Here is a 26,271-nt window from a genome sequence, read left to right on the forward strand (position 1 = left end):
AAAATCAAAAACAAAGATCTGATGGGACAATGATAGGGAATCCTTCTTGCATCCGCACCTCCCAACTTGTCCTCTTAGCTCCCACCACCACCAAAACCCCACTAGGATGCTCTGTAAATTATTACCATTGGAAGTATTGCTTTTAAAATACTATGATGCAGCCACAGTGCTGCAGCCACAGTGCTGCAGCCACCACAGGGCTTTCCCTTGAAGCTGCGCATTGAAAAAGTTGGGGACTTACCTCGACTTTTTCAATGGGAGCGATGTCAGTACGGCTCTTCTGCCATCTGACGTTGCTCCAGGGCCAGTTCGGGGGCAGTCTCTGGTGGAAGGTGACTGGCGCTTGGTCACCTTCCACCAGGAAGAGGGTGGTGGGTGGCTCCGGTACCCGGATGGCTGCTAAAAACCCTGCACTCCCTCCTCGGCGTTCACCCTGGGAGAGGAAAAACTTGGGGTTTTGGAGAGAGGCGGTGCCAACCTGGCACAATGAAGACAGCCCCTGATAATCACCTGCATGAGCACAGCCTGTTATGTCAGCATGGCTTGTTGGAGGGGGAAACAATACTCAAATAATCCATGGGCTGTTATTTGAGGGCAGTTTCACTTTCCAACAAGCCATGCCACTGGGGGTTCGGATGACATGACAAGCTGCACTCAAGTGGGTGATTAGGTAAATGGTGCCTGGCATGCACTACAGCTTAAACAAACAAGTTACTGTGTGTTGCTTAAGCCACTGTGATGGTGCAAACCAGCCCACTGACCGAGCATGTAGAGCCAAATATGAGAAGAGCGTGAAAAACAGTATGCCGCTCACAGAAGGTAGGGTAGAGGAACCTTGTCTTTCCTGTAGGTTCCTGAGTTGACCCAAGAATGAGGCTAAAGCATCTCAAATCTACAAGGGTCAAAGGAGCAAATTAGTTGATTTTTGAATGGAGGCCAAGGGGACACATGTTACATCCAGGGGGCTCTGTCTCCCCATCACAGACATGACCATCCCCTAATCTGGTGCTCTGCAGGTGTTTTGAACTACAACTCCCAGGATTCCTGACTATTGGCTATTCTGGCTGGGGCTGATGGCAGTTGAAGTCTTTCAGATATCTCAGCTTGGCTGCTTCATCGTCGTTTGAAACTCAATATGGCAAAGACTGAATTGCTCGTTTTTCCTCCTAAACCTTCTCCTCATCTCTCATTCTCTCTTACTGTCAATGATGTTACGCTTACTCCGGTCAAGGAAGCTCGTAGCCTTGGCTTTATATTTGACTCCTCGCTCTCCTTTATTCCTCATATTGAGGCAGTAGCTAAATCTTGTCGATTTTTCCTGTATAATATTGCCAGGATTCGATCATTTTTGTCTGTCTCTTCCGCCAAGACGCTTGTTCATGCACTGGTTATTTCACGGTTGGACTACTGCAACCTTCTTCTCTCTGGCCTTCCTTCTTCTCACATCAGTCCGTTGGTTTCTGTTCACCACTCCGCCGCAAAGATCATCTTCTTGGCTCGCCACTCTGACCATGTTACTCCGCTTCTGAAATCTCTTCATTGGCTTCCAATTCACTTCAGAATCCAATATAAACTTCTCCTGTTAACCTTCAAAGCTTTTCACGGTCTAGCTCCTTCCTATCTCTCCTCTCTCATCTCACACTATTGCCCCGCTCGTGCTCTTCGCTCCTCTGATGCCATGTTTCTCGCCTGCCCAAGGGCCTCTACTTCCCTTGCTCGGCTCCGTCCATTTTCTTCTGCTGCCCCTTACGCCTGGAATGCTCTTCCAGAACATTTGAGAACTACAAGTTCAATCGCAGCTTTTAAAGCTCAACTAAAAACCTTTCTTTTTCCTAAAGCTTTTAAAACTTGATGTTGTGCAGACTTTATACTGTTAGTTTTACCCTACCCTGTGCCTGCTTACCCTACCCTGTGCCTGTTAGCATTCTCTTCCCCTCCTTATTGTTTTACTAGGATTTTATTAGATTGTAAGCCTATGCGGCAGAGTCTTGCTATTTACTGTTTTACTCTGTACAGCACCATGTACATTGATGGTGCTATATAAATAAATAAATAAATAAATAAATAAATAAATAATAATAATAATAATAATAATAATAATAATAATAATAATCTGGAAGGCACCAAGTTGGGAAATGTTGCTTTAGAACAGTTGTGCAATGTATACTTAGTAAAAACTGGATAGAATCTTTCCCAAGACTACATACCAAGGCTTTTGGCCATTTTGGCATTTTTAAGCAAAACACACCAGCTCGATGCAGGACAAGCAGAGTGACTCCCACTGCCAATGGTATAAATATGCCAATGAAGGCTGGCATGATGTTAAGAGCTGCAAGGAAAAGAGCTGCTGTGATTAAACAACAATGCATTTGGCATTATAAAGTATAATGGCTTTATCCGATATATAGAGCACCATAATATGAACATGTGAAAGCAAAAGCGCATATTACCTGAAATACTAAAACAAAATCAATCAATCAGTGTTTAGTTTTTCAACAAATCAAAAATCTGAACAGGCTCCCACCCACTTAACTCATGGTACCTGATTTATTCTTGGAGCCGGTGACAATACATTTGAGCGGGGATGGAGCACACTGCTTCACTACAGTTGAAGACACATCAACGGCAATACAATAATTTGTATTTGGCTGCAAATTCTCAATAACACTGTGAGAAATTTCTTGTCTGCTATTTTTAGAAGAGTACTGAAAAAGACAAGTGGTTTAATTTTGACAATTGCTTTAAAATGTGCTATTAAGAACGGTTACAAATTTTAGAGGTGGTGGAACGTAGTGAACTGCTCAGCTTAGCATGAAGTCAATATACAGCCTTGCACTCTCTCCCACTTCTGGTTTGCATGATCATGGAGGGGAAATAAGCCCTGGGGGCTTATTCCTCCCTTTCATCCCACCCCTGCGTGTGTAGGGGATTTGCATAATTACTCTTGGTGGCATGGCTTATTGTGTTGTGTGAACCTAGCCAGGTTGGCATGTAGACTTGGGTAGTAAACCACGTCATCCTACAACACCCCATGGTATGTGACCAGCACATGCTAGTGGGGTGAAATAAACCACTGTGATTATTTCCTCCTCCGTGATTGTGTGAACTCAGTCTCAGCACCCCAACTTCAATATACGGGGATTATAAAACTAGCCTAGTGCTGATAGAAGGATTACTGAGATAATATACAAAGAGGCTTATCAAATAAATAACAGCAACATTTCTACTTCTTTGCTTAATATTTCCATTGACATTTCTTCTTGCAATGTCAGGGTAGCATCGTGCTTTTTGATATTATTCTGCTGACTTGGCTCTTGGTATGCCCACTCCTACTTTCTTGCTGGTACAGGAATTAGTCTACTAAAGGAATAATAACCGTTTCAATCCAGCAAGTTATTCAGGAGCTCTGAAGCATATAAAAGAACAACCTTGTCAGTCTGAATTAATTTCACCATTCGCTTCAGCATCAAGGAAAGCACATGTTGAAATATCTACTTGATGGAAATGAATGGGGGAAATCCATGTACATAGAACTCCAGCCATGCATCAGGGCACAAACAGAACTGCAGATCAGCGACCAATACCAGAACTGTGGATCAGGGAGTCCTATGGGACTGCCACATACTAGATGAAAGCCTCCAATCTCAGGGGGTTCTGAATGGACAATACTGGGCTGCTGCCAGAAAGGCGGGAGGACCAATGGAGGCAATTTTTGTCTCTCTGTCCTTGTTTTAAACTTTCCCCTTCTAGACAGGTCTCTGAGCCTCTCTAGCAAAGGAGTGCTGGTGGGGGCGGGACCAGAGCTGGAGAGTCCATAGGATTTTTCATATCCAGGCCCCTCTTCTCCCCTCGGAGGCTGCTTTTGTGACTTTGAAGGCGGCTGGCATGGCTGGAACATGTAGCACCCCCACCCTCCAGTCATAAGAGTGTCTATGGGTTTGGGAGCGGGCACCTGTGAAATTCTACAGTACCTGGGATGCTCTCAAGGGTCCATAGGATTGCTCCCTAAGTAGCGAATGTACTGGAGCTGAAAAGTTAGCAACCTTCTTAATGATGAAGTGAACTTGTTTTGATGATTTAGGGTGGATTCCTTTAGGGTGGATTCCTGCACTGAGCGGGGGGTTGGACTTGATGGCCTTGTAGGCCCCTTCCCCTTCCAGCTCTGCTATTCTATGATTTCTGAGAACTTTCTTTTAATAATAAATTACTGACCTCTTGTTTGAAATCTTCTTTTGTCACAGTGATTTTATAGTCAAGTTCCTGGTATATTTTAAGTAACGAGGATGAAAGTTTCACTGTCACATTAATGCAGTTGGGACAAGCAGAAATCGTAAAGTGAGATGGTGCTAGGCAAGCTGGTTAACAAACAAAACAAAATAAAATAAAGTTATCAATGATATTTGCTAACATGCATTTTTGGTCTAGATTTTCATAAGTCAAATTAATGAAGTGTCAATCTAAAGCAAAACTAACTTGGAGAGAAATCTATTTGACTTACTTCCAAACACGTCTTTTTAGGATTCAAGAATAAATTAGCACAAAAGAAGTTCTACTAATTAGCTTTGAGGTTTCAAATGTAGATCTTTAAGAAGTATAGGACTTTCTTCTGTCTAAACATAGGATTGCAGCCTAAGCCTTTTTCCTTGTTGATCTTTCATGCTTGTCTTGGTTTCATCTTCAGTGTAAATTTTGATCCTGAAAGCCAACTTTAAGTCTAACAACTGGTGCTGTGTTCTGATCTTAACGTCTAAACTAATATTTTAATCTTAGCAGTTTGTGGTGTAAAAGCCAAAAAAGGAAACCCCACCAAAGATGCTGGAAAAGCCAAAGGCATAGGAGACTGAAGGGTATGAAATAGAAGAGATACCTTGCATTTCATCTAATCACCCTGAGAAAGACCCAAGGGTCTGAAATGCATTGGATTTATTTTAACAATAAATAACAGCTTTTGTTCTATACCTTTGCCTCTGGCTTTTTTGGCATCGGTTTGTGGTGCAGCCCCTCTCAGGACTGGAGATACATCTCTTGGCACCCAAGGCAGAAAATTTGAATGCTGCCTCCTCCTCCAATCAAAATATAGTAATAAATTAAGAACTTAAAATAATACATTTAGTAAGTGCTCTTTAATGGTACCCAAATTTTGCCTCCTGAAATTGCTGCCTCACTTTGCTTAATGGCAGGATATCCATGAGGGTCACAGAGAAGATACTGCAGTCTGTGTGATGAACGTAGGAGTGGGACTGAGCAAGTGCTTCAAATATGTATTTATTTTGAGAATTATTTTTTCTTTTTAATTTTTATCAATTTCATTTATTTTTAAATTGTAACCAAAAAGAGATCAGTCCCCTAACAATTGATGTCTAAACAGCTGTTGATAAGAAGCGCTTCAAATATGAATGAAAAAGAAATTACTTACTGTTTAGGTATGGAATGAAATCTTTATATGAGAACACAGCTCCGGTTTCTGTGACCTGCTCCACAAAAATCACGTAAAGCTTGCAAGGATCTGTGAACTCTTTTGTCAGGTTACAAAATGAACGCCTGATATTGGAACATTCCACAACGGTCTTTAAGCCTGATTTGGGTAATCTTGAAATGGAAATAGGAAGGAACAAATAAATATTTTCCAGCTGGATCTAAAGCAGTTACTCAAAACAACAGCATGCAAACCAACACTGTGTGGGTCCCAACGAGGCTTATGTATAATGCATATTTGGTGCATTTTCATATATTTGTTCATCCTTCATAATTCTGTTTCTAAGTACTTGAAAGAGCTGTAATTACCACAGTCCACCACACCCTGTCATTCTTTTAATCTGTGTAATGGAGAGAGTTGGTGAGGGGAGAAGATGAGGAAAAACGCTCCCTTTTGGCTCTTCTACTGCCATTTCTAGGGATGGAGGACAGGAAAGGGGAGAGAGTATTTGTGGAATGGGAATGGCAATTTCGGTAGACTGAACACTGTGGTTCAAGGTCATTACCTAGGCTGCAGTATTAGACTTCCTGCCAGTTGACCCAAAGGTCAATCCCTGTGCACCAGGACTTATAAAGGCCTAGCCAAATGCCTGGCTTCTTAGTCCAAGCAGCTAATCCCGTATGAGGACTGTGCCTAGCTTCTTTTTCCTTTTCCCAACTGTTGCCTTGGCTGTTGCCTTGGGCCTGCCTTTGGCCACACACCTGCCAATGCCTGTTTCCCACGATACACTGGGTCCTGTCGCAGTTGGACATGGAGGCAGCTTCCCTGGTCCTGGAATGTGATGGTCTGGAGCTTCACTTTGCTGAGACCTGGCAGAAGGGAAGAAGAGAGTGTGTGTGACAAAGAAGCAAGCTCCCAGGAAGGAACAACCACCAGTCACTCCTTGCATTCCAGGACTGTCTGATGATCAGTCCCAGGGTTCAAGGACATGTGCCCCCCTTCATGAATTTTTCACACTCCCCTTGGAAATGGGCCTCCGAGATTGACAGCATAGGTACCCTGGAAAAGTAGGGTGCATTCTGGACGAGGTCTCCACAGCTGGGGAACTCTGTTCCCCTGAACAGTAACCAGAGCACAACCATCTTAAAAAATAAATGCTGGGTAAGCCATTCCACATTTGAACTGCCTTTTTGGTGATCCCTGTTGATCTTATCGGTGTATAGAAATAGCATTATGTGTTATGTCGTTAGTGGCCTAGCCTAAGCCCTCAGCATGGTACAGGTTTCAAATCTAAATAAATAATATGAACACCACTGTGTTCTTCAGCTTTCCCTAATCTGGTGCCCTACAGCTGCATTGGACTACAATTCCCATCATCCCCAACCAGCAGAGCCATTGGCCACTCTGGCTAGAGATGATGGGAGTTCTACTCCAATACACCTGGAGGATGACAGGTCAGGGAAGGGGAGCATCGTTAGATCACGCTGAGTGCAGAAAAGTGGAAGGATTAGGGTGGCTATCAAAAGCTCCCCCAGAACAGAATAGAATTTTATTGGCATTTTCCCAGCTACCATTCCTGATTTAATCCTGAGCCTCAAAAGCCAGCCCCCAAAAGTAAACCTAATGAAATGCAGTAAAGCTTGGAGTCTAAGCATTAGCCAAGCTATAACGTTTGAGTCCAAGGTTTGGAAACACCACAAAGACAGACATATATTTGAGCGCCAACTTCTAAGCCACACGTTACTTACCTGGATTTGCTGGAAGAAACATCTGGTACCTGGCCTCCCTCTAATGACTTTGACTGTGTTCCATTGAGACAAATAAACCTTTCATAATGGAGAAAGGAAAGGAATATTGGAGGTTTAATGTGTTTGATCTATTTCCTCTAGTGATAGTTTAATAAGAGCTCAACCATGTAACTCCTCCCATATGTTAGTTTATGTGCAAATTAGGCAATTCCTTAATTGACCAGATGGAAACCCAACAGCCAGATGTTGGCTTACATGAGGGATAGGCAACCTGGTCTTCCGGATGCTTTGAACTACAACTCCCATAAGCCCCAGGCAGCATGGCCAAAGGTCAGAGATGCAGACCGGGGATGCAGAGATGACTTGAGCAGTTGACACGCCCATGCCCAAGTGCCCTCTCCCTCTGAGCAGAGCCCAGGCAGTTCCTTGGTGTACAACTGAGCTGAGGGCAATGAAGTCAGACTAGAACCCAGTTGGTGGACAACTATTGACCAAACATAGGTGAGAGCTCACTATCAAGCCTGCTCTGTGAGGGCAATGATGGAAAAGAGGGAGTTCTTTTCTACCACTATTGCATCTTCTGAGGAGATTTTCTGAGTGTAGTTTTTCTGAGTGGTTTGTAGCCTGCTGCAAACTGGGCCAAGGAGAGAGATGGCAGAAAACTTTGTAGCATGCTGTGAAAAGTTTACATAATGCTTCAAAAATAAAGTAGCTTGAATCTGCCATGACTTGGACACCACAGTTAGTGCAGTTCCATTAGCAGATGTGTTCAGAGCATTGACTTGGTTTAGTTTGGATGATTTTAGTTGTTGGGGGCCAGGAAAGTGGACAAGGTGCAGTCAGTCACCTGCATGCGTGACCCTTGTCCTTCATGGTTTATCACATCTAATATGAAGAGGGATGTCCAACTGGGCCCAGGAACTTGTACATTTATTCTTAAGAGGGCGGGGGTACCAGCCTTTTTAAAGGAGGTGGTAATTATGCCACTCCTGAAAAAGCCTAACCTGAATCTGGAAGTTGTTAACAGATGAGAACAATTGCCAATATCCCCTTCCTGGGCAAGCTGCTTGAGAGGTTGATATACCAACTATGTCCTCATCTGAACAGACATAGCTCTGCTAAAGTTATCCATGCTCAGGTAACGTCTTGTATGGATTACTACAATGTGTTATACATGGGGCTGCCTTTGAAAATTCTCCAGAAACCACTGCTGGTCCAAATTAGGATAGAAACATTGTTAACAGGGACCTTAGCTAGACCTAAGGATTATCCCAGGCAAATGGAGGGGTCGTCCCTGCCTGCTCCCGGGATCCCCTGTGTGTCCTTTGGACGCATAGGGATGATCCTGGGACAATTCTGGGATATAGGCCTGGTCTAGCCATGGCCAGGGACTGGTTGATATGGTCATGTTATGCCAGTGCTCTGTGATTTGCACTGGCTTCCGCTACATTTCTGGGCCCAATTTAAAGTGATGTCATTAACTTTTAAAATTCTAAAATTTTAAATTCTAAAACACTTGGGACCAGTTTATCTGAAGGATCATCTCCTCCCATATATAGATCATCTTCAGAGGCTCTTCTCTGAGTGCCCCCCACCAAACAAAGTGAGGGTGCTGGCTACTAAGGAGAGGGCCTTTCCAGTGGTGGCCCTCCGGTTGTGAAATCCCCTTCCTAGAGATGCTCACCTGATGCTTACATTGTGGTCTTTTTGGCTCCAAGTGAAGACCTTTTTATTTTCCCATGCTGTTTAGTCCTTCAGTTTTGTTTTTAAATATGTTACTATGTTTTTACATCTTTACACTGCTGCTGGTTTTTACTATATTGTAAACTTTTAAAGGTTTTAATTATGTTTTAGAATTTAATTTTTGTGAACTGCCCAGAGAGCTTTGGCTATTGGGTGGAATAGAAATTTAACAAACAAACAAACCTGCTGTGGATAACATTCCAAACCTCTGATGAAGTGGCCTCTACTCCATGGAGGCTATGCCACAATAAATCTATTAGTCTTTAAGGTGGTACAGAATATTGGTTATTTCTGTATTTTATGTAGCAGGAACTTAAGTAGATATACTTAAACTAATAATGATTCTTATACCATATCAATCATTCACAGCACCATGTACATTGATGGTGCTATATAAATAAATAATAATAATAATAATAATTCATAATAATTTACAAAATGTGAATATATAATAATAAAAAAATAGAAACCTGGGTATTGTTTTATACTTCACATGGTAACATGGTGGTGGTGTCCCTGTATTATTTCCACCTTTCCATGATACAATGTATTCAAAATCTTGTGATTTCACATCCACGATGAATGGTGACACAGATGTTTCTGGAGGTGGGGGGAGGAAAAAAAACACAGTTACAAAACTTAGCAACAACTGAAAAGTCCAGCCCTACTATTCATAAATAATCACCTATGCACCTTGCCCTTCACATCAAATAAAAAACAATGCAAACATGGCTGTGAATGCTATGCTGATTCAATTCATACTAACTTAATGGGAAACACTAATACTGGCATGCAGGATTTTAGTATATACTGATATTGGCATTGAGTGCAGGCATACAAAACAACAACAAAAATGAAATGCTGCAATTGTTTCTGCCGGAGGAGCTGTCTCACACAGCTTCCTATGTGCGCCTCAGCCTCCTTCCCTCCCACCTCCTTCCCTGAGGCTTGATGAGCGAAACAGCCCATCTAGCAAAAATGCAATGAGGCCGGAGCATGGAGGTGACAATCGCTTCCATCCTCTGGCCACCCTACATTGGATACTTGGCAGCCTCCGACTTTGAAGGCTGCCAACTATCTTGAAAGGACTGCACCCTAAGTCACTAAACTTCAATCCAACATGCTCGAGATGGAATGAGCAGAGCGAGCCTCATGTTTGTGTGCTTCTGCATGGCAAAGAGGAGGACCAGAAGCTTTTACTTTCAGTTTCTTTTAAAAAACGGCTTGTTGTTGCATGCAATCCCAGAACTGTGGTTTATGTTAATGTAAACAAGTCAGCTTTGCAACCCGTGGTTTGAAGCTGGCTTGTTTTGAAACTGATCCGAGGTTTGCAAGCAATAACAGGCAAAAACCTCCTCTCAACCATCATGGGAGAGGAGAGCACGTGCAAGCCTGTGACTTACTGGGGCTTGTTGCAGCTCATGCACATTGCACAACCACGGTTTAGTGTGATGTATGAAGATGGCTAGTGAGTGTACCCAAAGTGAACTCATCATTAAAATTATGTGGGTCTGTATGCAGCCTTAAGTGACTCATTTGAATAAGGCACAAACATCAAGAGCTTTTCTTTGCAAACATCATTGAAAGGAAAGCTGGTCAGCTCACAAGGACAGTTCTCAATCATGGCAATGGGCTTCTACAGGAACTATTCTAATAGACAGGGTCTATAAGAGCCTTCTCCAACTTAGTGTTCTCCAGATGTGTTGGACTACAACTCCCACTATGCACAGCTAGCAAGATCAATGGGACTGGTTGTTGTGGATGGTGGGAGTTGTAGTCCAATGCACCCGGAGGGAAGGCTGGTCTATGGTATTAGATAAGGGAAGGCTGGTCTATGGTATTAGATAGCAGCATGGATATTGGTCACAACAGCAGTACTTCCCAAGGAAAGTAGTTTAAAGAAGTTTTAAAACTCTTACCAAGTAAGTTGTACAAAGTAGAAGTCATAACACTGATGTACACTATAAATTAAAAGTATGTATTAGAAAATAATATTGAAAACCTGTTCAATCAACAACATTTACATAAATAGACATCTCAATGCTGACTGCAACGTACTTCATACAGAACCCAGAATTTGAGATTCATGCCTTTTTTTCTGGGCAGGAGAGATTTTTCAGAGTAATTTGAAAATACTGTTATGTATTTATTTATTTATTACACTTATATACCACTCCCATAGCCAGAGCTCTCTGGGCGGTTTATAGAAATTCTAAAATTAAGATAAAAACGAGTATACAAAATTTAAAATTCTAAAACACAGAACATACACACATAAAGCATTAAAAACCATTAGAAAACTAAACATGTGGGTGATTAAGATGTGCCGCCATATGCCTGGGCAAAGAGGAAGGTCTTAACCTGGCGCTGGAAAGATAGCAGCGTTGGTGCCAGGCGAGCCTCATCAGGGAGATCATTCCACAGTCTGGGGGCCACCACCGAAAAGGCCCTATCCCTCGTTGCCACACTCCGAGCCTCTCTCAGAGTAGGCACCCGGAGGAGGACCTTAGATGTTGAATGTAGTGACCGGGTATATTTACGTCGGGAGAGGCGTTCCGTCAGGTATTGTGGTCCCAAGCCGTGTAAGACTTTATAATTCAAAACCAGCACCTTGAATTGGGCTCGGAAACATACAGGCAGCCAGTGCAAGTGGACCAGAGCAGGTGTTATATGGTCGAAACTTCTGGTTCCCGAAATCAATCTGGCCACTGCATTTTGCACGAACTGCAGCTTCCGAAACGTCTTCAAAGGCAGTCCTACGTAGAGTGCATTGCAGTAATCTAACTTGGAGGTTACCAGAGCATGGACAACTGAAGCCAGGTTATCCCTGTGTAGATAGGGACGTAGCTGGGCCACCAACCGGAGTTTGTAGAAGGCACTCCGTGCCACTGAGGTCACCTGAGCCTCAAGTGACAATGATGGATCTAAAAGAATCCCCAAGCTACGAACCTGCTCCTTCAGGGTGAGTGCAATCCCATCCAGAACCGGTAGAACACCCCCCCCCCCCATCCTGTCAGCGGAATCACCTACTAACAGCATCTCAGTCTTGTCTGGATTGAGTTTCAGTTTATTAGCCCTCATCCAGTCCATTGTCACAGCCAGGCACCGGTTCAACACATCCGCAGCCTCTCCTGCTGAAGATGAAAAGGAGAAATAGAGCTGCGTGTCGTCAGCATACTGATGACAGCACACTCCAAAGCTCCAGATGACCGCACCCAGCAGCTTCATGTAAATGTTAAACAACATGGGTTAAATAGTATTAAGCTGGGGAACTGAACAGCACTCACAGTCCTTCCACGCAAAATCCACTCCTGATTTCACTAAGCTTTCTTCATTTCATCACTACAGTTTAGGACTGGGGAGGGGAGTCGTCTTGTTGCTGCTGTTGTTAAACAATTGAGAGTCAAAAATCCTTGTCTGATCTACTGCAAATCATCCAGGGATCTAGCAGTAGATCTAGACCCCATGTTCTCCCTACCTCTGACTGCTGTTAGGAGTTGCTGGTCTTAAATCAGCAACCTTACCAGGAGATGACATTTCCTCTTGCCCACAAGCTATTTCCTCAGCTCAGACATCCTGCTAAATCCTAAAGTGCTTCCAGACTGGGCTTTTATGGTGTCAACACCCTGCCTCGTTCACAAAATGAACCACCCAGAGAGCTTTGGCTATTGGGCGGTATAGAAATGAAATAAATAAATAAATAATAAAATGTCATGGGAATACAGACATTATCGTCTTCCACTCATAAGCCTCCTGTGTTTTCCCACCGCTTCTTCCATCTTTGTTTCTTACAGCAGAAAATCCATTAAGGAGAAAAAGTTGGAATAGTTGCACAAGGCCTACTATTTGACAGGGCTAGGAGCTGTCTGCCTGAAAGCACCCATGGCTTCACTGCTACCTTCTATTCGGCACCATCCCCATCTTTTCTCTGCATCCTGCTGATCCAGGATACCTATGAATACTGAAAGTCATGGGAAGCTGCCTTATACTAGGTCAGAATAACAAATCAACTGTGTACATGACACCTGGTTCCCATGTACTCAACCCTGCTGCTTCCCTTACTTCCTGTTTGTCTAATTCAACTTATTTGACTAGTTCCTTCCCTCCAGCTCACCACTGAAACTCTTTCCCTTTTCTGGAAGGTAGCCATTTCCCCCCCTTCATTTTAGAACTAATGACAAAGGAGGAGGCAAACTCTGGTGCTCAAAGAAAGAAAATTTATTGTGCTCTATGCGTTTGGAGAGGATGTCTCCTCCTTTAGGAGCTATAAAATGAACAATCAAATTAACCATAAGAGTAGTATCATATAGACAACACCCTCATTCTTTTTAACAAAGTTTTAGGGGCTTTCCTACATAAGAATTCTACATTTTCTTTAAAATCTTTAAAAGTAAATTCTAATATGACATACATTGTTCCCATGATTTTACTCCTAGCTAATTTTAGCCAGTAGTGAAAACAATACCTTTTTATATTCACATACCACTTTCACCAAATACAGGATCAGTGCCTGAGGTTAAATGGGGTGTAGTCTAGTTATGAACCACCTGTGGTATACAAGACACACCAAAGGTTTGCTTCTGGTATGAGTTATAAATGCTCAAAAAACAGCGTATAAAAGCACCTGAAAAAGAAGAAAATATTGTTGTTCTTGTAGCCAAGGAATTTCAAAAGAACTAAAAACAGGTTGGCTTATGTTTATGTTTGTGGGAATTGGGAGGATAATGATTCATGTAAGGAGTGTATTTGTTGAAAGCGGTATGTGAATATGTCTGGGCAATGCTTACAATAGAGTGGCTGTGTTGTCTCTGAGTCAGTTGCTGGGTGGGGACTACAAGGGATGGGATGCTCAAAGGTTGGTCAAACAACGAGGGGACTCAAGGGGAAGAGCAGCTTGTCTGACACAATGTAAAAACAGGTATCATTTCAGTGAAATAGACGCTGTTTCTTTAAGAAAAAGTCTCTATAGTTAAAGAAAGCTTCCTGTTGAGAATGTGTAGGATGGCACAGACAGCATATGTAGGGTGACCATATGAAAAGGAGGACAGGGCTCCTGTATCTTTAACAGTAATGTAGAAAAGGGAATTTCAGCAGGTGTCAATTGAAGAGTGTGAAATTCCCTCTTCATCACAACAGTTAAAGCTGCAGAAGCCCTGCCCTCTTTTGTGTATAGTCATTCTACTATAGCTAGTGTAGCTTTAACTGTAGTGATGAAGAGGGAATTTCACCCTCTTCAATTGACACCTGCTGAAATTCCCTTTTCTATGCAACTGTTAAAGATACAGGAGCCCTGTCCTCCTTTTCATATGGTCACCCTAAGCATATGGTTTATAGGTATTTTCTCCATAACTCAATATTTCTTAAGTAACACATTGATCCCCAGCAACAACTTTAGAAAAGGAGCACAACTGATCACCAAACAATGGTATGGTACAGCATATGTTACATTCTGATTTGACCACATCCTCCTTCCTCTTCCTCATAATTTTTGCAACAACAAAAAATGACAAAAGAAGAAATGACGCTTGCTAAGAGAGCTACATAAACATTAACTGGAAGCAGGACTGCAAGCTTATTTAGATGAGTTCCTCTTCCTTAAAAATATAAATATAGGTATGGCCTATTCTGGCTACCTTAAATTTATTATTGCAAAGCCTTACTGTCCCTGCTGCTTTTGATCTCTCTCTCTCTGAAACAAATAGCCAGTGTTTACCAGTAGCATTCATTCCGTTAATCTGTAGAACAACCTTCTCCAACCTGGTGCCCTCCAGAAGTGATGGACTGCAACTTTCATCATCCCTGGGCATGCAGGCTGGGGATGATGGGAATTCAACACAGCCATAAGTGTTGGGCTGGGAGAGGCTGCTGTAGAGTTATTATTTTTTACTATTAAATACACTGAACTAAAAAATCAAGAATAAAAATAAAACATAAAACTATACACTTCAATACTTATTCTATATCCCTCCCCATTCCCTCCCCACACTTGGTCGATTACATCAAATCACAGCACAAAATATGCAAAATAGAAGTATCTCATTAATTGTGACAAGTCCAACAAATTGTTGCAAGAAGATTATTGAGTATCTGGTTTTAATGAGTTCCACAGATTTCTATAGGCTTCTGCCAAAGTTGTTCTGTTTGATTCCTTTTTCATGTAGTCTATATATTTTTGCCAGTCTGTCCTGAAAGAAACTCTTTTCTTTATCCCTCTATGTGTTCTTAACTTCTGTGTCAACTTTTCATTTATTGCTTTGTCCCAGTTTTTTTCTCTCCACAGGGATTCTGTCAGTATCTGAGCTGTCTTCCAATTGCCTGCTATTAATTCCAATTGCCTACTATTAATTAATGTTAATCCAATTAATTTTTTTTTCTTTTACCTCTCTATTTTCTTTAACATGCATATTCAATAAAGAGGCAAAAACTGCTGTGGCACTTGAAGCTGAGGCCACAATCCTATGACATGCGTATGCAGGGCAGAACTGTGCATACAGCTGGGGGATGTCTTTACAGCACCACTTGGGCCATGCAGTCCTTAAAAACCCTGCAGCATCACAGCTGCAGGGTGGGAACAGTTAATCTCTATGGCGGGAAGGAGGAAGCACGGGCTTTCCTGCAGCCATTTGGCTCATTGAGGCTGCCCCCTGCCTGGCTTTCCCACCCTTCCCAAGACCTATCTGTGGCTGAGACCCATCCCTGGAACACCCCCAGCCTCAAGCCGAAGCGAGGTCACCACCAACAAATGGTGGTGACCTGGAAGCAAAGGAAAACGTCATGGTAAGTCTATGATGGGATCATTAAAGTTAAGCACACTTAAGGTAGCAGTCCTCAGCACACTTACCAAGAAGTAAGAACCACCAAACTTAGTGAAACGAGGATCAGATGCAACAGCCTTAGCACTCTCCCCATGAAATCAATGGGAGTTAAAAGTGCTTCACTTTGACTGCACATTTTCACCTCTGTTAGCATTTCCCTTATGTCAAGAGACTCAGGTTTTATTTATTTGTAGAAACTATTCTCTGTCCAAACTTGCACAGGCATTAAGGGTTAAAATAAATAGGACGTAAAGTTAAAATCAAAGAGAAGCAGATGCAAAACTTGGGAGAGAAAGAGATCTGCAAATTAAAAACAGGCTTTCACATAGTAAATAAAAACCACTACTTAAGCTTCTTGGTCAGTACACACATTTTGGTATAAAGGCAAAACTGTTTTCGGTTGAAAAACAGTTGCTAATCTCTTTAATGAATTCTAAGGGTATTGTAAGGGATTCTGTTTCTTCTCCTAAGGCAGCAGATTAGCAAGCCACAAGTACAGTTTCCTGAAAGCTATTGTATAAAATCTACAGTAGTGGTATGATCATATGTTGAGTTGCATAGACAGCTGGTCCAATGAAATGGTTTCCCTTTCTAAGTTTATGCTATGGCAATGGGGATGTTTCAAGGATATATGCATGGAAACTGCTAACATATTGGGTCTGTTCAGACAACACACTAAGCCATGGTTAGACCACTAACCCTTTTGCAACAAATGGTTAGTGAGCATGTTTAAACCATGATTATGCAGCAATCATAGTTAGGAATGATTCACGCAACACGCTAAGCCATAATGCTTAGCTCAAAATGCTTAACCACCGTGGCTTAGCATGTCATCTGAACAGAATCATTTACTTTTTATTCTAAAAACTTGGGGAAATGAACAATTACACATCCCCATCATAATTATTAGAATGAGATGACCATGATAAGTTCATGGATCAACAGTGAAAGTAATATTTAAACACAGCACAAATGACATGGAAAATAGGAATACAGGGTTTTGATTTCAGAGATACAATGCATCAACATACAGAGGTACAAAATACAAACCCCAGCAATGGTTAATATTAACAATATAATATTAATGTATCTCCCACCGCCCAATGATTCTGCTCTCAGAGGAGAGAGACAAATCCCCATACAAGTTAAAGACCACAGACCAGGGTTATAAATGGTAACAGGAAGTGTTGCAATTCTGATTTCAGGATGTGGTTCTTAAAAAAGAAGATGATTAAATACCTATTGGGGATTCCTGAAGGAGGAGTGGGAAAGGTATAAATATTTTAAAACAACCAATAAAAATATATTACCAAAGCCAACTCAAAAACAAACACCAGACCATGTCATGGTCATGGTCAGGCAGAACGTCAGCTGTTTAAATGAATGTACTCCTGTTTTGTTTATTAATATTCCATTTCAGCTGAGCAGTTTGTTTTTAAAAAGATGGCAGAATTTGGTAGTTAAAATGTATTTGGCAAAGGAAGCTATAGTATAAAAACATAGTATAAAAAAAAACAAAAAGGAAGGATGAAGGTCCAAAATATTAAATTCTGTCTGGACTTGACTCACCAAGTTTGTAGAAATTCAGTGGTCCTGTGAAAAGCGCCATCATGGTTTAAAACCTCATCCTACTGGCAGTCAAGTGCTGATGTTAATTCTGCATCTACAATGATAACAAATGCAATTGTTCTCAGATAACAATAACAATTATCCTGAATGGTTAACATTAAAGCACAATGTAACTTCTCTCGGGTGGCTTCTAAGGGAGTAAAGGTTTGTATCCAACTGTGTCCTTCCATTCACGGAAGGCTCTTTGATCCAGCAGGCAGCTGTGAATCAGTGGTGGTGGTGGAGTGGGAGGAAGCAATTTTCACTGATCCCCCCTTCCCTCCACAGCTCCCTGTGCCCCCACCCCCAAGTCTATTCCAGAGTGCTGGGGGACATTCTGGAACAGTGTGACCAGTGGCATGGGGGGCTGAAGGAGAAAGGGGAAATTTGTAAAAATTGCTTCCCTCCCCCTTCCATTGACGGAAGCCTCCATGGGATCAAAGAACCTTCCATCAAAGGAAGGGCACATTTGGATACAACCCACTGTAACTGTCAGCCATGGTCTGTTATTGTACATTGCTTCTTCAAATGAGAGATCAACGTGGTATTTAGTTGACTTTTTAGTCCCTCCCCTTCCTAGGATCTAGGGTGGATATAGCTTGAAAAACTGCAATAAAAACATCCAGACTATGAAAACACATGGTAAAAGCCCAACACTTTATTCTGGTTTAAATCAAAGTTCCTGCAAACATGATCAAAACAAGTCAAACAGTCATTTATGATGTCCCTGACCAGCAGACACATCACAAGCTGTCACTGCAGCTCTCTTTCCTACCCATGTCTTCATGCAACTCATGGGACATGCCCAGCAATGTCAAGACAGAATGGCAAAATGAACTATCCTGTTTAACCTGGAACTGTCCTAGTCAGAAACACACTAGTTCAAGTCTGGTTTTATATTGGCAGTACACATGCACAGTTCTCCCAGAGTGCATCCTAAACAGATTTACATGGGAGAATGTCCCATTGAAACCAGAGGGCCATACTTCTGAGTAAACATGTTACAGATTGCATTTTATGGGTTGGATTCAGACTGGAGGTGCTTCCAGACAGAGGGTTCCTAATTAGAAAGCATTGTGCAGCTATTGCATTTTTTCTCCTTAATGGATTTTCTATAGTAAGAAAAATAGATGGGAAAAGCGGTAGGAAAACACGAGAGGGTTACAAGCGGAAGATGTTGTTGTCTGCCCCCCTGGTAAAATTAGGTGAATGAGGCAAGAGGATGGTACGATAAAACTCTCAACTGGAAGCTCTCGGTTGTAATCCCATGACTAACTTAATATAAGCCACATGTAAGATGCCCAACATAGTTATTTTTTCCATTCCTTAATCAAATTATTGTATCTTTAACTGATAGACATATAAGGATGTTCGACATCATGATCTGTTTACCAATATGTGAGTGGAATCACCATATCATAATATGTTAATATGTACATTCTTGACAGTCTGGTTTTTTTTGCTTTGACAAAGGTAAAAGAAGAAAGTGCAAAAGCTGGGTTGCAGTTAAACCTCAAAAAAAAACCAAGATTATGGCAACCAGCTTGATTGATAACTGGCAAATAGAGGGAGAAAACGTGGAGGCAGTGACAGACTTTGTATTTTTGGGGGCAAAGATTACTGCAGACGCTGACTGCAGCCAGGAAATCAGAAGACGTTTACTTCTTGGGAGGAGAGCAATGACAAATCTTGATAAAATAGTTAAGAGCAGAGACACCACACTGACAACAAAGGTCCGCATAGTTAAAGCAATGGTATTCCCCGTAGTAACCTATGGCTGCGAGAGCTGGACCATAAGGAAAGCTGAGCGAAGGAAGATAGATGCTTTTGAACTGTGGTGTTGGAGGAAAATTCTGAGAGTGCCTTGGACTGCAAGAAGATCAAACCAGTCCATACTCCAGGAAATAAAGCCAGACTGCTCACTTGAGGGAATGGTATTAAAAGTAAAACTGAAGTACTTTGGCCACATAATGAGAAGACAGGATACCCTGGAGAAGAGGCTGATGCTAGCGAAAGTGGAAGGCAAAAGGACAAGGGCAAGATGGATGATATTCTGGAGGTGACAGACTTGACCTTGGGGGAGCTGGGGGTGGCGACAGCTGACAGAAAGCTCTGGCGTGGGCTGGTCCATGAAGTCACGAAGAGTCGGAAACGACTGAACGAATAAACAACAAAATAGAGTCCTGTGTTTCTGGGCTTGTTCTGGTTAGTTGCTTTAGCAATCAAATAATGCAGTTCTAATCTAAAATTCACATGTGAAAACAACATTGTAGGCTACCCCTCCACTATCACCGTATGTCACAATACAGAAAGTGGGTTATCCTACATATGTTTCTTTTTTTTAAAAAAAAATAATAACTTTGAAGCTTGGGTCTATGGAACTGACTGCCACAATTTTTTTTTAAAAAAGTTCCCAATTAGACTTCACCGCCGGGGATTGCTGCTTCAGCTATAAAACCTTTAACTGCTGTCTCTAGAATAAATTCTGATAGACTTGACCTTGGGGGAGCTAGGGGTGGCGACAGCCGACAGAAAGCTCTGGCATGGGCTGGTCCATGAAGTCACGAAGAGTCGGAAGCGACTGAACGAATAAACAACAACAACAAATCTAAAACAAACTCAGGCCATAGCTAGACCTAAGGTTTATCCCTGGATCATCCAGGAGTCAAACCTGTTCATCTAGGTGACACACAGGGGATCCAGTGCTCAGGCAGGGGCGAACCCTGGATGATCCCAGGATAAACCTTAGGTCTAGCTGTGGCCTCAGTAACCGAGTTCCTATGGCATAGGCATGGGATTGACACTACCACTAGAGACAATCTTTCAAAATGAGCAACAACAAAAATATTTTTATTAACAGAAATTATTTAGAAGCGAGAATAAAATGTCACTCTTCAAATAGTAGGTTGACATTGCTTAAAGGTTCTTAAATTAAATATGGTTGCTTATCATTCCTAATAGGTGAGTGACTTTCCCAGCCAGCTAAACACAATCTCAAGAACTTTTCCTTCAGACTATTTTTTTCTAAGCAGGAACAGGTTTAGGAAATTCCCTAGAAATAGGAACAGATGCTGCATACCACTCTTCCTATGTCTCTAGTTCTTCCTGCTTCTTCTGGGTTCTAGGATGATTCAGATTTTTCAAGAATTAATTGCTGAAGTTCCCTCTGGTAAGACATAAAATAGGAACCTAAAAGATTTAACTTACTTTGCTCATAAAATTACCATGTTTGGTATAATAAATTTAAAAATATAATTTATTTAGGCAATAATTACACATTTACTGAGTTTACTTTTAAAAGTTTTTTTTATTTTAGTGATAATTTTATGAGCAAATCAAGTTATACATAACCTTTTTTATGTTCCTAAATCAGCCTTCCCCAACCTGGTGCCCACCAGATGTTTTGGACTACAACTCCCTGCATTCCTGACCATTGGCCATGCTGCTTGGGGCTCATGGGAGTGGAGGTCCAAAACATCTGAAGGGCACCAGGTTGGGGAAAGGTGTCCTAAAGCAACAAAGTGACTTTAGATCTGTGATGTTGCGAATCGCTGAGAAATTTTATTATATCCAGCAGTATATAAATGATACAAATAAATAAATAAATAAATAAGGAGTACTAAAAAGAATAAGTATTGTGTATTTGTCCATTCCCCCACCCACCCAAATTTCAATTTCCCTCTGGAAAAAACCACATTTTTCCCCCATGGCTTGACAATTTCTAGTAATGTTACATTTCTACCCTTATGACTTCATTTGGTCTGAAAAGCCAGTAGCCTTTAAGACAAATGGGAGATGGAAGCTAACTGAAGACAAATGTGCTGCGTTTCCATACTAGGAATAGAAGTGCACCATACAGTTGCAGCCATGTTTGTTCGTTCCCACGTCTGCCTTGTTAACAAGTAAAGCAGAGGGTGGAATCTGATGAAAAGACAGTTGAGGGTAAGGGGAGCTGAACTCTCAGCTTGCTCTACCTTACCTTGCCACTCGAGGCACTTTTCTCCCAATCCAGCTCCAATAGTGGAAAGAAGCTACGGGTAGAAACATGCTTGGGAAGACAGAGATGGTAGCAGAGGTCAGGCTGACTCACGTGACAACGGAAGGGGAAATAAGCCATGGTGACTTATTTCCCCCTCTGTGCGTGCTGGAGGGCTTAGCGTAATAACCCTTGGCTGTGCAGCCTATTGTGTTGTGTGAACCTGGCCTGGGTGGCTTGTTGCCATGGGTAACAAATCACCCAGAACTCTAAAACAGTCCTCGGGAAACAGACATATGTGGAGGGTGGAAAGAAACTACTGTGGCTTACTGCCACCTCTGTGATCGTGTGAACCTGGTCATACAGAGCACATGATTTGCATGAACAAGATCCCAGGTTCAATCCCTAACATCCCCAGTGAAAAGAATTGTGTAGCAGATGTTGGAAAAGCCCTTTGCCTGAAGTCCTGGAATGTTGCTGCTTGTTTAAGGAGACAATACTAGTCCAGATGAACAAATAGTCTGTCCTGGTATGAAGCAGCTTCCTATGTTCCGAAGATAAGATGGGGATGCTCTCCTCACCCAGGCAAACCTTTGGATTTAAACATGCACACACAGACCTTCCTACCCCTGCTTTCTAGGTGAATGGGGCACATGAATGGATTCTGTTACTCTGGTCCTATGTAGGGGATACTGAGGACAAGGCCTACAGTGCAATGGAATGGAAGAAATATTTGATTTGGCTCATAAACATAATGAGTGTATGTTTCCTGTTGGAAGAGAGGGCAGAAATTCTCCTGGCCTGGACTTCTGGATTCTGAAGGGAGGGGGGAAATTGCCTTATAGGCAAGAGCAACTTCAACTTTTGCTTTCATCCATCCCCCCCCCACTGAACTTTTCATTGCATTATATTTTTTCTAAAACCTATCAATGTTCCACTCATTTCTTGCATCTTTTGCCTTCATCCCATAGACCTGATTCCCTGTTTATCTGTTGTGATTTAAACAGCATGTTTAGACAGGGGGAAAAACTCTCACAACTCCCAGCATCTCCAACATGCTGGGAGTTGTAAGACTTTTTTTAATTTAAAAATGCATAGGATTGTGCCCTAAACTTCTAAAATACATTGCACCTGTGAAGAGCCTTAGGTCATCTCTGGTTCTCATTCACCATGGCAAAGAAAGAATCTAATTTTCAGCTGCTGCCATCACATCTGACCCTTTCTATGGACAACATAGGGCTGCACTAAAACACAAACACTGTGTGGTCTTTCTTGGATTGCAAACAAAGGGCTCTCAGGGCTTCACTACATGAGACTAAAATCCTGCATCCTTACTGGGACTTCTGCTTCCAGATTCTTCACAAGAATAAGATCAGCTCCTTTACATGGGCGAACATGTGCTTTGATTGGGGGAATACCTTTCTCTATGTCTCATTTTACAGCCAGTAGATGGTGATGTGGTTATAGTGCAACTCCAGAATTTTATGGGAAAGAATTGTGCTTTTGACTCTTCTTTATGGTTTCCCCCCCATTTTTTTTGAAAGCAAGATAAAGCACAAAAAGCATGGGAGATACCTTGGAAGTTGATGTCATGTAAAGGACCTGCAAAATCTGTTCATGACCAATCACGAGCATGCAATAAAGCCTCATGTAATTAAGTCCTTAATCTTTTACTTAAAATAGGCGTATTCAGCAAAACGGAGACCATGGTAGCCACACATGCAGCCATTGGAATTGCCTGCATTCCTTACTTGTAAACTTCAGCGGAGTTTATTCATAGTGCAGGCCCAGCTTTAAATAGATGAAACTGGGTTTTTAGATAGTGTAGTGGCAGCTAGGGATGTACAGGTTTTGTTAAATATGTTCCATCTGTGTTTTGTGAATTGTCAGGAATCTTTTGTTCCATCATTTGCTCATTGACAGAATTAGATTTCTTGTATGAGAATTTTGTTTGTTTGCAAATGCTCATTACTGCAAGTGCACAAATCCCCGCCAAAAGTTTCTTAAAAAAATATCTGCAAGTCCTTGGAAACCACACAACTCAATAAAAACCAGTCCGCTATGAAACCCACAGGTTAGTTTTGCCGAAACCCAATCACATTTAAATCCGATGCAGATTTCTCCATGTCCCTAATGGCAGCAAGAAGTTAACAGTAGGTGAGGCAAGTTTTACAGTCCCTTGGAAAATGTGGGAGCTCAGGGGAACGAAGCACAAAGTGAGTAAGAAGCCCTCTGAATTATTATTTATAAGATTTGTTTTATACATTTATATAAAGCCACCCAATACACAATTTCCAAAAATAAAACAAGGTGGGCCTAAAGCAAGAGTTTTGTCGAGACTTCCGAATTGGGGTGACACGTGAGTATGTGGCAAACCCATCCACACCACCAGTTCCTGTGAGCTACTTCAAACCAGCCTGAACAACAACTAAATCAATCTTGTTTGAAACAAGTATTCCCTCCCCAAAAGATGTGATATCAGAATCACAAAAACCAGCACCACAATACATTCTAACACCCATAATGTAGTCTGCCACTGCAAATCTCAAGTGTGTGAAAGGGGATCTACAACATCACTGCATCCTGTCACATGATTTCCCTTGCTCTTGGCTGAAATGCTAGTTGGCTGCTAGGATAAGCAGAAGCTATTGCTATCGGTCTGAGGTACAAATGCCCCATTTTCAGGCTTTCCTGGTGATCTGAATGCCCTGGACTATGTGAGCATCAGATTTTAATGTCTGCTTATAGTGGATTCATAGAAAGCTGCCTTCTACTGAGTCAGACCATTGGTCTATCTAGCTCAGTATTGTCGACACTGAAAGTTTACAGGAACTGAAGGCTGGATTTCTTTCCTTTTCCTATGCTGGGGATTGAACCTGGGACCTTCTGCATGCAAGGAAGGTGTTCTTACCACTGGGTTACAGCCCTGCTCTCCTGAGCTATGGTCTTTCCCCCTGAACTACACCCCTTCATTGTAACATCATCTATCTATGCCCCTTGGTCGAACAGAGGCCTGCTCTCTTTTTATATATTTCATAATACATCTAAGGACCCATCAAGTTAACTGAATCCCAAGCTTACTTTTAAATGCTACTACAATAAGCTTGGCATGAGGTTAAATGTTACAAAAGCCCCATTGTTTGTGCTTAAGGAGGCATGGAGAAGCATCTTAGCTCAGGCACGTAAAGATAAGAAAAAGCCTAAGACAGCTATTTCCTTCTCACCACAAGAGACACAGCAGTGGCAGGATAGTGCTGAAAGGCCAGCAACTCCCTCGCAAAGGCACCTTTTCTCTAACACCAGGTGCATGAGCTTGCCTGTGGCTTCTTCCTAGCGGCCAGGGCAATGCACTCTGCCCAGGCTCAGGAACACTCTTTCAAGCCAAGTCCAGACAAGTTCAGCACACTAAAGCTTGGTGAGATCAATGGGTGTAAACTTGCCTAAGGCTGCACGAGGTCCGTCCGTTTGCCTTGCTATTCGAGGACTGAGCCTTGGCCTTCCAAGCGAGGCTGTCCTGCGAGCAGCGCTAGTCAGGTCAGACTTTCCTGGCTCTCCCCTGCTATCTTGCAAGCTGATACTGGGGGAACGTCTGAACCCTACGAAAGGCCGGGGAGGCTGTAAGGCCGCATCTTGTCCCAACCCAGCGCCTCAAACAAAGCCTCTTGGCTGTGGTGGGGATTTCCCCAAGACCAGACCGCTTACTGTGACAAAGGCCATAGCTAGACCTAATGTTTATCCCTGGATCGTCCAGGGGTCAAACCTGTTCATCTATGTGATAAACCTAGATAATATTATCTAGATAATAAACCTTAGGTCTAGCTGTGGCCAAAGAGTCCCATCTCTAGCCAGGTCCCACCAGGCGTGCATCTCGCTTTCTCTCCTTTGTAGGCAGCGCGCCCAGCCCCAGACGCAGCGTACCAGGCGATGGCGAGCTTTTTCTTCGGTTCTCGGACCCCGTCTGCGCCGCGGCTGTGGAGACCCAGCCCGGCGCCCCTCTTCAAGCCGGACGCGGCATCACTCGGGTTGGCAGCAGCGACGGCGGCCTCTGCGGTTCGAAACCGAAACAAAGAGCCGGGGGAGGAGATGGGGGGAAAGGGCGGGTCTAGTCTTCGCTGCCGGGGCCATACCCGGGGAGGCTGAAGAAGAGGGGCTGGCTGCGGCCTGGCTGCGAGAAGGAAGCGATTCCTCCGCTCATCGGCAGATTTCCCCCCTCCCTCTTCCCCGCCCCCTCTCCGCGTCTGCTGTTTCTGTCTCGCCCGCAGAGACAAGCTTCGTGTGACGAGATGTTACATAAGAGGTTCAGGGTGCTTGATTAGTAGCTTGACACCCCCACCCCCACCCCACCCCCCGTTTGTCAATAATGTAGGACCCACTTGGCATCTCTTTTGTGCCGTGCAATCCTATACATGTCTACTAAGAAGTAAGGCCAACCCATTGAGGTCAGTGGCACTCACTCCCAGCTAAGTAAGCATAGGATTGGGTAGGGACCATATCTCAGTGTGATGGAGCACCTGCTCTGCAGGCTGAAGGTGCAGGGTTTGATCCCCGGCTTCTTCAGACAGGACGAGGAAAGAATCCCTCCTGACAGCCTGGATAGCTGCTGCCAGTCAGTGTGGACAATACTGGGCTAGATGGACCAATGACTTAACTTACTATAAGGCAGCTTCCTGGTAAAAACTAGATTCCATAGTTCACTCAAAAATTGATCGTCTTGAATTGGAATGCACCCCCCTCCCCAGATTGCTCAAAAACTATGATCAAATCACAAATCGTGATTAATGACTACATGCCACCCTCCCCAACCCAGATATTCCCAAGGCCAAGGTCAGACTGTGACTGTCACCTGTGGTCAGAACCATAACATTCTCATATCCAGCACTTTAAAGCACCACTGTTACACAAATACATGGATCCTCATTTTGTTTGTTTGTTTACATGGCATGCCTCCCACACCATTACCAAATC

General features: G+C 42.7%; 1 protein-coding gene across 1 annotated transcript in view; it reads right to left on the reverse strand.

Annotated features, from left to right (window-relative positions):
• Positions 1–25,337, reverse strand: part of IFNAR2 (interferon alpha and beta receptor subunit 2) — a 30,147-nt gene extending 4,810 nt beyond the window's left edge. The window contains 10 exon segments of the mRNA XM_063126702.1: positions 2,208–2,329; positions 2,543–2,705; positions 4,213–4,355; positions 5,417–5,589; positions 6,178–6,285; positions 7,165–7,242; positions 9,378–9,507; positions 10,827–10,868; positions 17,292–17,385; positions 25,225–25,337. Coding sequence (XP_062982772.1) covers positions 2,208–2,329; positions 2,543–2,705; positions 4,213–4,355; positions 5,417–5,589; positions 6,178–6,285; positions 7,165–7,242; positions 9,378–9,507; positions 10,827–10,868; positions 17,292–17,334 — 1,002 coding nt within the window. The 5' untranslated portion in view covers positions 17,335–17,385; positions 25,225–25,337.
• Between the last annotated feature and the right edge of the window lie 934 nt (positions 25,338–26,271).

The sequence above is a fragment of the Elgaria multicarinata genome, chromosome 5, assembly GCF_023053635.1.
Source record: "Elgaria multicarinata webbii isolate HBS135686 ecotype San Diego chromosome 5, rElgMul1.1.pri, whole genome shotgun sequence".
Taxonomy (NCBI): domain Eukaryota; kingdom Metazoa; phylum Chordata; class Lepidosauria; order Squamata; family Anguidae; genus Elgaria; species Elgaria multicarinata.